Source organism: Neolamprologus multifasciatus, chromosome 23 (genome assembly GCF_963576455.1).
Source record: "Neolamprologus multifasciatus chromosome 23, fNeoMul1.2, whole genome shotgun sequence".
NCBI lineage: Eukaryota > Metazoa > Chordata > Actinopteri > Cichliformes > Cichlidae > Neolamprologus > Neolamprologus multifasciatus.
This window is the reverse complement of record NC_140460.1, coordinates 19732659-19744807: the sequence shown is the minus strand read 5'-3', so window position 1 is coordinate 19744807 and position 12149 is coordinate 19732659. Positions and strand designations below refer to the sequence as shown.

The following is a 12149-nucleotide window of genomic DNA, read 5'->3' as shown; positions in this document are numbered from 1 at the left end:
GGGGATTTGTGTTTATACTGGAGTGCAAAATTAAAACCAAGATGGACAAGAAACGTTCAAAGCCATCAGGTGCTCACTTTAGAAAAAAGAGAAAAGAAGAGGAGGAGAAACGAGCAAAAGATACAGGTAAGCAGATGTGTCATTGGATAATGGCAGGTCATCCTGAAACAATCAGAATCAAAATACTTTATTAATCCCTAAGGAAATTATGTGAATTCCAGCTGCTCCAAGAAGAAATGGTAAAAATAGCAACAGTAACAGACTAAACTCCAAACAATACAATATGTTACAGATTTTTTAATCTGCCAGAGGGAGTGTTCGACCGGGGGGCCAAACGGGCTAGGACCGCCACTGCTGATGACTGAACAAAAACCCAAAGATCAGCTGTTAATCGAATTTATTTGCTCTCTCTCCTCCTTAAACATGTTTTTAATGTTAGTTATAATTCAGAATTGGCGACTGAAACACGTAAGACACATAAGAACATCAGGAAATAAAATCCAGATAAAAATAACATCTGTAAAAGAAGTCAGTGTCAGCGGGGGTTATTACAGCTGTGTATCGGGGCCTGCGCTTCGTCAGTGGTAATAACAGCTCGATTGCTTGCGAAGCGAGCGGGTCTATCCCACGCTTTGCCGTGAGACTGGGCAGACATCTCCGAAATCATCGAGGTACTTTTGCAAAGAGGCTGTATCTTGACAAACACACATGAAGATTAAACCACATTCTCAGCTAAAAAAATATTAAAACGGTATTTGGTGACACACAAACAGGGTTTTTCAAAGTTCAGTTCTGTTAGTTTCCACATGCCGGTTGTTGTGTGCTAAAAACAATGGCCACCAGGCCAAAGCAATGGTTTTGACTCGATCAGCGTTAATCCCGCCCCCTGAGTTTGATGGGTGAGGTTGACAGATGAAATTATTTCATGGTGAGACCTGAAGGAGTCAACTGTGCCAAAATGAATTAATTAAATACTCCATTAAATAATTATTTAAATGTGGCAATAATTAATTATAATGTGAAATAAATAAATAATTAATTAAATGTGTCAATAATTAACTAAATGTGTCAATAATTAATTAATTACATGTGTCGTAAATATTTATGTAATTAGTTATTGCCACATTTAATTAATTATTGCCACATTTAATTAATTATTTAATGGTGTATTTAATTAATTCATTATGGCAGTCCTGGCGTTCCATAGGACAGGTGCTTCACTTGTGCCTTTCCAAAATGATTGTAGGTTAAGTGTAGCTTTCTCAGATGGTAGGAGTTGGAGCTTAGAGCTGAGAACAAACAGCTCTTAGAGAACAGTGCTACTATAGTAAGTTTAAGTGTTAAATTCAAACCTTTATTCATTATTGTTTTATATTTCATATTGAAATAAAATATAGTCATTTGACTGTAAGGTTGACTCTGGGGAATTGTCTTTCTCTGGTGGCCAAAAGAAGAAGCGTTTGGCATCAGTTTGCTGACCACAGTGTTTGTTTTAATTCTATTAGCCACCAAAATATGATGCTTGGGTTCAACGTGCAGGTTATATTAAAAGGGAAATTGCACAGATTTTATTCAGTAAAGGTCAGTTTATTATTAGTGGTAGTATAAGTAGTGTAATGTTGTGTAATGTTTGGGTACAACCACAGAGTCTAAATAGTCTTCAGATTATTAACACCAGTTATAATCAACACTATAACTATCTTAATGAATGGTGTGTTATAAATGATAATGCTTCCTTGTTGTTTCCACTTGTAAATATGGGACCATTTGTTACAAATTCTCTGCTGTAGCTTTTCTACCTGCCGCTGACATTATTTTCCTTTACTCTCCCAAAGGTTTTATTTTGAAATGATTTCCATCCTTATTAATGTAATTCATTGGACTGTGGCTAATTCACATGCCAATCCTCACTGGGGAACTAAATTAAATTAACATTTGCTCTTTTTGTGAACTCTGCTTCCAATTTTCTTAATTTCTTTTTATTTATACCTCTTTACCTTTCACATTTTAAATAAAGGCTTTGATATTGTTATATTAATGAAAAGTCAGGACATAGAAAATGATAAATGCTTTGAGAAAATATTTATTAGACGCATGGACAGAAATGTCATGACTGTAGCAGGTGAGCAGAGAGCTTCCTCTTCCAATGATGTGTCATTAAAAGGGTATTTTCTTTCAGTTCAGCTCATCTGACTTTTGCCATTACCTCTTTCTTTCTGAATATACCTGTGTGTTTGTGTTTGTGTTTGCGTGCAATGGCTTGAATGGATGTTCAAGGCTGTGGCAGCCGTCTAATGGGTTTATATTTACCTGCCTGCCTCCAAACGCAGCTCAATCAGTCCATTAGAAAAACAAAATGAAAAGCTCCTTGCACAAGTGACCATCTGAATCACCTGAAGTAGAATTCCCTATAGCTCCAGAAGAAGTTCTAACAAAAAATAGGATAAAATAAAATATATGAGCTACAAATGTAAAGTCCTCATTTTCACATGTGAAATTTACAAAAAATATCAGAAATACAAAATTATCACCAGCAGAATTTGGCCTATTTTCTATTTCCCATGCTTTATAAATGTGAAAGAAGTAAAAAAGTAAAAATTTTACCAAAACTATTTTAATAATAAATATAAGCATTGTAACGATTGTTATGTTTACATACACTGCTAAGATGGTGAAGGGTTGCTTTACAAGAGGGACTGAATATGAACATATACTCAGTTACCAGTAGGGGGCTCTGTGACTAATAGTGATAGAAGGATAGAAGAAGAGAAGTGTATGGTGATACGTTTTGGATGGCTAACTACTGCTGAATACACGTTCCATTCTAAACCAAGCCGTCTCCGTTCTTCTGTCGAAACACCACAAATTGGCGACGAGGATGAGTGCATCAGTTCCGAGTCCACCATCTTTTCTTCCACATGTGGGTGAGCCGCCGATTCCATTTACTACATGGCGGAAAATATTCGACAATTACATGCAATCAATGCCACGGGAGACGCATGGCCGGATGCTAGGAAACGCGCTGTTTTGCTACACTGCTTGGGCCCAGAGGGACAGCGGTTATTCTACACGTTACCGGAGCAAGGTGATACATATGCTGACGCCATGAGCGCACTGGAGAAGCACTTTGTGCCAAAAGTGAATGTCGTGGCGTGCCGTCATACATTCAGACAGCGTATTCAACGAGCGGATGAGACTGTTTCTCAGTATGTGGTGGCTCTGAGAGCGTTAGCTTCATCTTGTAACTTTGGACAAATGGAAAGTGAAATGATAAGAGATCAATTAATCTCCAACGCTCATCTCAGCGCTGTGAAAGACAAACTGTTACTGGAGGACGATCTCACACTGGATAAGGCTCTAACTATTGCAGGTCAGGTGGAAGCAGCAGTCAAAAACGCTACTCTACTCTCCACACCCGGCTCGTTTCCGACCGCGCCTGTTCAGACAGTCGACGCGCCAAATTTCCACTCTCACCAGAAGAGAGGACCTCGCCCTGCTAAAGGCTGCACTCCAGACCAACGCAAACGGGGAGGTTCAAAGCAGCAGCAGCGGAAGTGCTTCAGGTGTGGTTCTCACAAGCACTTAGCTAATGATAGAAACTGCCCGGCTGCTTCTTCAAAATGCAACAACTGCGGGAAAAAGGGACATTTTGCCAAGGTATGTAAGTCGTCAGTCAGTGAAGTGAGAGAAGTAGTGGTTCCAGAATTGGCAGTACTGTGCGTGCAAGATGCTAAAATGATGGCAGCTATTCAAGATAAGCTTACCTGCACTGTCGACATTGAAACTGTACAAAGTGATTCTAAGACGGTAGAGCTGATAGTAGACACTGGAGCTTCTGTGTCTATTCTGCCAGAAACTATCTACAGACAGTATTTTGCAGACTGTTCACTGGTGCGACCTAAAGTCAAACTAGTTACTTATGCTAAAGATGAGTTACCTGTGATGGGTTGTCTGCCTGCATCAGTTGCACTGCATGCACAGAATGAAAAAGTTCCTGCTTCCTTCTACATTGTCAAAGCTGGTTCCCCGCTATTAGGCCTCGACCTCATTAGAGCACTGAACGTCTGCATCGTCGGAGGCAAAGTGGACCGCATTCAGGAAGAAACTGCAGATGAGCCGGATTCTACTAACTGGAAGTCTGCTGTATACAATGTTGATCCTATTCCACCAGCTCAACTTGGATGTGTTAAAGGGTTCATCCATAAAGTACAGGTAAACAACAATGTGCAGCCTGTACGTCAAAAGCTGAGACGCCTGCCATTAAGTGTACGTACAGAGGTATCAGCGGAACTCTCTCGCTTACTCAAAGCTGGCATAATTGAAAGGATCGATGCAGCTGAGTGGGTGAGTCCTCTGGTCGTGGCCCGGAAGCGCAAAAGGGAGTTGAGACTGTGTGTTGACCTTCGTGAACCCAATAAGAGCATCATTGCTGACTGCCATCCTCTTCCTCATATGGAGGATCTGTTTTCTGAGTTGGCGGGTGCCACTCACTACAGCCAGATTGACCTGAGCTCAGCATACCACCAATTACCTTTGCATCCGGAGAGCCGCAAGCTGACTGCTTTCATCACTCATGAGGGACTGTTCCAGTTCACACGTGTTCCATTTGGCCTAGCATCAGCACCTTCGGCTTTCCAGAAAATGATGCAAACGGTCCTGAAAGATCTGCCTGGTGTTCGCAACTACTTGGACGACATCATCGTCTATGGAACATCAAAGGAGGTGCATGATACATGCCTGCAAGCTGTCCTCCAACGTCTCAGAGACGTCGGCCTGCAGATTAATGCTGGGAAAAGTTCCTTCTGCCAGTCACACATTACATTTCTGGGCCATGTAATCTCAAAGGAAGGCCTGCGTCCAAGCCAACATCACCTTACTGCTATTGCTGAGGCTCCTGCTCCAAAGGATATGGCTGCATTGCGCTCGTTCCTGGGTTTGTCATCCTGGTTCAGTAAATTTATTCCAGATTATGCTACACTGGTGGAGCCACTGCGACAGTTGCTGAAAACAGACATGAAAGTTGAACTCCAGTGGAACGAGGCAGCACATGAGAGCTTCAGTAACCTGAAAAAACTCCTTCTGGAAAGTCCTGCACTTGCCGTCTATAACCCTGACTTACCTGCTTTTATCACCACAGACGCATCAGACTACGGGCTAGGCGCTGTGTTGACACAGTTACATCCAGATCAAGTGGAGCGGGTTGTGGCGTTCGCCTCCCGAACACTGTCTCCTGCTGAAAGAAAGTACTCCACCACAGAAAAGGAGGCGTTAGCCTGTGTCTGGGCGGTGGAAAGATGGCGTACATATGTATGGGGCCGCAAGTTCACGCTTCGTACTGACCACCAAGCTCTTACTACCCTTCTCAGCACCAAAGGTATGAACAGAGCGGGCATGAGAATCGCACAATGGTCTGCAAGGTTGATGTGTTTTCAGTACGATGTGCAGTACCGTCCTGGTGTTCAGAATGTCATCGCAGACTGCCTCTCACGGGTTCCCCTGACGTACTCCAGCACTGACATTGATGCTGAAAAAGACCTTCTCTTGGAGATAGCTGAAGTTTCTCCTCTCTTGACAGCGACACCGTTGGCGGATTTTAAAGCTGAATGTGAGGACTGCCCTGACCTTTCTCTGCTGCGACAGGTTATCCACTCAGGCTGGCCTAAGGTGAAAAGGTCTCTCCCACCTGAGATGCAGCCGTATTTCCTGGTGCGACATGAACTTGCTGTGGAATCACCGTTGGTTTTCCGGGGGACACGTCTGGTGGTCCCAAGGTCCCTGCGAGAAAAGGTGATATGCCTCGCACACGAAGGTCACCAGGGCATAGTTCGCACAAAGCAGCGGCTCAGAGAGCTTTACTGGTGGCCATGCATGGATACTCAAGTCCATGCGATTCTGTCATCATGCTCAGTCTGTCAATCGTGTGACAAAACGGCCAAAACTGCTCCTGCTCCCCTACAGCCAGTTCAGTTTCCAGATGGTCCCTTTCAGCATGTGGCCATTGACATTGTTGGACCTTTTGACCGTGGGTCGCAGGACTGCAGGTTTGCTATCACACTGGTCGATTACTTCAGCAAATGGCCAGAAGTAGCCTTTACTTCATCAGCTACTACAGACACTGTTATTAGGTTCTTGTCTTCAGTTTTTGCACGGGAGGGAAACCCTTGTGAGCTTACGACAGATAATGGACCACAATTCACTTCATCTGCCTTTGCTGATTTCCTGAAGGAAAGGGGCATCAAGCACATTAGAACAAGTGTGTATCACCCTCAAGCGAACGGGTGTGTTGAGAGATTCAACAGAGTACTGAAGGACTGTGTTCAGGCTGCACAGGTGTCCCAGAAGCCGTGGAAGCTCGCCGTAACAGAGATGCTACAGAATTACCGTGCTACAGCTCATTCAACAACTGGAGCAGCTCCGTTTCAGCTTCTCAGAGGGAGACCAATGAGAACAAAGCTAAATGTCCTGCCATTTCCCAAAGACACAGGACAGTATGACCAATGCAGGGCCAGAGTCTTTCACCAGCAGCGTAGGAGTAAACGCTACACTGATGCTAAGAGGGGGGCAAAACCTCCCCAGCTTGTGGTCGGTGACAGGGTGCGGATACGTAAGCCTTTCCGAGTGGGGAAGGGAGAGAGACAGTTCACTGATCCATTGTCAGTGCAGCAACAGACTGGACTGAGCACCTTCATCTTGAGTGATGGAAAGAGATGGAATGCAGCCCGTCTCTCACTTTGCCGAGCAGAGAATGCTGAGCTGTTGCAGGCTGGTGAAGGGGTTGAAAACAACACAAGAGAAACTCCTAAAAGACCTTCTGTTCCTAACAGACCGAGACAGTTACCAGCTTGGACCAAGGATTATGTAATGAAATGAGTTAAAAAAAAAAAAAAAAAAAAAGTGGGAAAATAACACGCTTGAGCTGTTGGATGCTAATGTTAAGTTCCATACTGCTAGTTCTGAGGTCCAAGTATAATAGATGATTGATTTACTGTGATTTATTTGTGAAGTTTTGTGACTTAAGGTTGTTAAGTTACTACAGTAACCTTAAACTGTACAAGTATTCATTATAAAGGACGATTTAGGCACCATAACAAGATGGGTATGTTAAGATCACAGGTATAGTTCAAACACCCAGTAGTGTTATAAGTGAAATAGGTTCAGCAAGCAGTATTGAAAATGCTGTCTGGTTGCAAAGTTTACTACTGATAATGTTATGTGCAAATAGTAATGTTACCATGCTAAGTAAGTAATACTGAGGTAGTAGAATTCTGTGAGAATGAGGAGAGATGTTATGTTTACATACACTGCTAAGATGGTGAAGGGTTGCTTTACAAGAGGGACTGAATATGAACATATACTCAGTTACCAGTAGGGGGCTCTGTGACTAATAGTGATAGAAGGATAGAAGAAGAGAAGTGTATGGTGATACGTTTTGGATGGCTAACTACTGCTGAATACACGTTCCATTCTAAACCAAGCCGTCTCCGTTCTTCTGTCGAAACACCACAACGATGTGTGAGTTTCCAAATGACTGACAAAATATGACTATGTAGCTCTAAAGTGAGGCTCACTTAATTAGGTGTATCTGTTCAACTTCTCATTAATGCAAATATCTAATCAGCCAATCACATTTCAGCAATTGAATTTGTTAAGGCACGTAGACGTGGTCAAGAAAATGTGCTGAAGCTCAAATCAGAATGTAGAATAAAGGTGGTTTAAGCGATTTTGAATGTGGCATGGTTGTTGATCTGAATATTTTAGAAACTTGGATTTTCCCATACAACCATCTCTCAGGTTTACAGAGAACAATAAAGAGAAAATATCCAGTTCTGTGGGTGAAAATGGCTTGTTGATGTCAGAGGTCAGAGAAAAATGTCCAGACTGCTCCCAATTAATAGCAAGACAACAGTAACTCAAATAACCACTCGTTACTTGTAATTGTGCATAAGAGCATCTCTGAATGCATGTCAAACTTTGAAGCAGGTAGACCACACCAGGTGTCAGCTGAGGTCACAGTAGGCACAAGATCATAACAACTAGACAACAAAAATTGGAAAAATGTTGTCTGGTCTGATGAGTGTCGAGTTGTGCTGTGGCATTCAGATGGTAGAGTCAGAATTTGGTGTGAACATGAAAGCATAGATCAAGCCCACCATCTATCAACAGTTCAGGCTGCTGGTGGTGTGATGGCATGGGGATATTTTCTTCCTTCGAATTATTTTGTTTTTATTTTCTTTAGTACCAACTGAGCATTGGTTATAAACCATGTTTCAAAATTCAAAGCTTAGGTTTGTTTAGAAGATGCTTCCTTTGAAGTTACAGTTTTTGTAGAAAAGTTTTAAGTGGATATATATAACTTTACATCAGGGCTTCTATCTAACAGAAACCTCTTATAGAGGCTCCAAAGGGCCTCCAAAAAGATGTAGAGAAAGTAAAACATCCCCAGTCTACACATAACCCTAAAAGGCCTTGAATAAAACTGTTCAGGGGAAAGATAGCATCAAAGAGTAGGTGCAAGTAGAAGAACAGCCCTTATAAGAAATTGGATGAAGTTAAAATTAGCCTTTAGATGGGCAGAGCCTTAACCCCAAAAAGAGGCTTTTGCTGGTTCCCGAAGAAAACTAGACCATCAGTGCAGCTCTCTTAATGACACGAAGAAAGGCGACTTCTACATGACATTTCTACTTTCTTCAAGGCTACTACATGTACATCTTTTCAGAAAACTTCTAAACAGATGTGGAGAAAACAGAAAAAAATGAAATAAAAAGGTGAAATAGAGTTTAAAAGGGAGGCCTGTCAGGCTTCTTCTTTAAAAGAAGATCTTCAGAAGTTTGTTTTTGTTCTTTATATGTAGTCTTTATGTATAGTCTATGCTGAGCTTAAAAACCACTCCAAGTTCTAGACATTGAAATGAAACTTCCTGAGGCCTTAGGTAGAGGCCTTAATGCTCACGTCTGTCACGTCTGTTCCCCAGCTGTCAGTGAAAACCCTCTGTAGAATCATCATTAGTGCCGCTGAGGGCTCAGATAAAGGGGTGATGCTGCAGCAGCTGCCCAAGTTTGAAACTGTACACCCTGACCTGCAGGTTTGACTCCCGTCTTCCCCCCAATGATGACATGGCACCTCAATGTTAATCAGCCAAACCTGCCATCTGACATTTAGCACACGACAGTGGCAGTGACGTGCTAAGCCAATATTTACGCGGTTGGTCTTCCTCTTCCCCCAAAGTCTTTATTAGATTTAATGTGTGTTTTGTTTTTGCAAAGTTTAAGCTCAATTTAAGGGTGAATTTGTCTGTATTTTATCTGATTTTCTCAAGGAAATTTCAAGAATCTTGAGATATATAAAAAATAGTAAACAACCAGAAATCATAAAACCCTGCCATTAAAAAAATACAGGCTGTTGAAGTTTGTGAATATAAAACTGAACTTTGCTGGAAATCTTTTTATAAATGCTCACAAAAGGAAGATTTAAACCTGAAAAAGAATGAAGAGCTGAGATTATGAAAATAAAACAGTTTCTCCATATAAAATGTGAATATTTGAGGGGCAGGAGGGGTTGATGTGGAGGAAGGAGGAGGCGGGAAAACATGGAATTGTCCGTTTTCTAGAAACAGTCCATGTTTGCGAGCAGGAGCAAATGCTGGTGATGACGTTATCTGCATGCACGTGTCCTTGGCTGGCAGGATATAAAAATCAGACGGCTGGTCAAAGCGACAGAAGAGGAGAGAGCAACAGCTAAAAACCTCCATCCAGCGGCCGAGTGACGGGAAAAACACCAGCAATAAGAGGACAAAGAGGTGCAGAAAAGTGTGGTGAGAATCATCATTTTCTTTAATAACTTTTTATAATGATATTAAAATCAATAAGTGCTTAAAATGCTCGAAAATCACTTGTTACATTTTTATAACTTTTTAGTTCTTCACAGATGATGAATTTCTAATGATTGACTCAATACTGTTTGACTTGGATCTAAAAAAAATACATTTGTGCACAAATACTGAGTAATATATTTTAAGATAAATTGTGAGAAAAAGACATTCGCATCATCTCAGAACTGACAACAAGGATTTGGCATCAACAAAATATAAACTTAATGTAACTTTGCATACGTTTATATAAAGTCAATGGTAATGTGTTGTTTAACCCAATATATGTATTTTGCTTAAGAGATTACAGGTACTTTCACGCCCTTTATTACGATTATTTTTATGTACATGGAATGTATTTATTTATTTGATCACTTTCACAGTGATATCTGTTTTGTATACCTACTCTGTAAGTCACATTATGGTTATACATGTAGTGTTAATGTAACATTTTTTAACATTCTGTCTGTGCTTTTCTCTGATTGGTCAACAGGAGGATGTGTCCTATGTGGCTTTTGGTGGCATTAGTGGTAGTGGGCGGGGCCAGAGAAGTAGTCAGCCAGTGCTGGGAGCATCCGAGCTGCCAGGAGCTCAGCTCTGAGAGCAACATAATGGTAAACGCACAAACACACTGTTCACTCAGACCTGATTTAATGGGAGGTTCTTATTTTTTTTACCCTGCTCACGTTTACTTCTCATTCTCTCCTGCAGGAGTGCATCCAGCTCTGTCACTCTGACCTCACCGCCGAGACCCCCGTCATCCCCGGCAACGCCCACCTCCAGCCGGCTGTCCCATCAGACGCCTCCTCACTTTCTTCTCAGGCCAAGCGCTCCTACTCAATGGAGCACTTCCGCTGGGGGAAGCCCGTTGGCCGAAAACGCCGCCCCATCAAAGTGTACACCTCCAACGGCGTGGCGGAGGAGTCTGCTGAAGTTTTCCCCGAAGAGATGAGGAGACGAGAGCTCACCAATCAGCTGCTGGCAGAGGAAGGAGAGAAGGCTCAGGAGATGGTCGAGGAGGCGGAGGAGGAGCAGCAGCTCCTGAACGGGGTGCAGGAGAAGAAAGACGGCTTGTATAAGATGAAGCACTTCCGCTGGAGCAGCCCGCCAACCAGCAAACGCTACGGTGGCTTCATGAAGAGCTGGGATGAGCGCAGCCAGAGGCCACTGCTGACGCTCTTCAAGAACGTCATCAACAAAGAAGGACAGCAGCAGAAGTGAGGCCAGACGAGAAGAGGATGAGGCAGCGGAGAGAGGAGTGACAGGAGGAGGAAACGTTTTCCAAGGCAATCAGGCACCAAAGAGTTCCCATTAACAGAGTGACCAATAAAAAAGCTCTGAAACTGCCATCTGTTACATGATCCTGATTGAGTGATGGAGAGAGGAAGAGTCTGAGAAAGATGTTTTGATATGTATTGATATATGTAAATAACTTTAATTATTAAATGAATTATAAAAAGTTATTTGCAAGCAAAACAAGATACATCTTTTCTCTACACAAATGCACGAATCCAGAACACATGCATCTACACCAGACACCTGCTACCTGTGATCCACATCCACAATAACAAACTTCACTGTAGGTTCCTCAACAGCAATAAATCTTAATAGAAGTCAGCTCCTGAAGTAGGTGAAAATGCTCTACGTGAAAAGTCTTTAAATGTCAGTCTTGAAAAGGAGGAGTGTCCATCAAGCAGAATAAAGTGAGCTCATAAAATAAGCAGGAACTTACAATGGTGGCACTAACCCTTTATAATCAGTGGGATTTTCCCCCCAAAATAACAAAATCAATTAAACATTTTTAAGCAATATATTGTAAAAAAAATAAAAATGCCAGAGCAAATATGTAGCAGCTTTAGACCTTAAGCTCTAAAGGGCTAATAATAATAATAATAATAATAATAATAATAATAATAATAATAATAAGAAGAAGAAGAAGAAGAAGACTAGGTAAGAAAGAAAGTGAAATCATAAAAAAAACAAAAGGTTGCTAAAAAAAAATCCACATTAAACAAAACTCCTAAACTAATATGTAATGACCAATATAAAGTATTGGGCCAGAAAAAAGTAAAGAAGAGGTAAGTGCTAAAAAAAAAGAGCATGTAGCGTCATGGAAGAAATACGAATCACTGAACTAATCTAAAAAAAAAAAAAACAGCTATTGTCCTCAGAACAACCTGTACACACATTTTTAGGTAAAGTATAACATTTATAACTACATAAACAAGTCTATGACTCAATACTGCTACAGTAGAAGCCTTGGTTCACAGAAAAAAACAAATCA

The 12149-nt window shown here is 41.6% G+C and overlaps 1 protein-coding gene across 2 annotated transcripts; it reads left to right on the top strand.

Moving 5' to 3' along the window:
- Window positions 1-9551: 9551 nt before the first annotated feature.
- LOC146491443 (pro-opiomelanocortin-like) lies at window positions 9552-11212 on the top strand. Of its 2 annotated transcripts, none has more exons than XM_085152867.1 (3): window positions 9552-9806; window positions 10359-10479; window positions 10577-11212. In XM_085152867.1, exons 2-3 carry the CDS (start codon window positions 10363-10365, stop codon window positions 11084-11086), a joined length of 627 nt encoding a protein of 208 aa, XP_085008993.1. In that variant the 5' UTR covers window positions 9552-9806; window positions 10359-10362; the 3' UTR covers window positions 11087-11212. The 2 variants fall into 2 exon arrangements, with proteins under 2 accessions (XP_085008993.1, XP_085008992.1); XM_085152866.1 differs by having other exon boundaries at window positions 9553-9811.
- The last annotated feature ends 937 nt before the right edge of the window (window positions 11213-12149 follow it).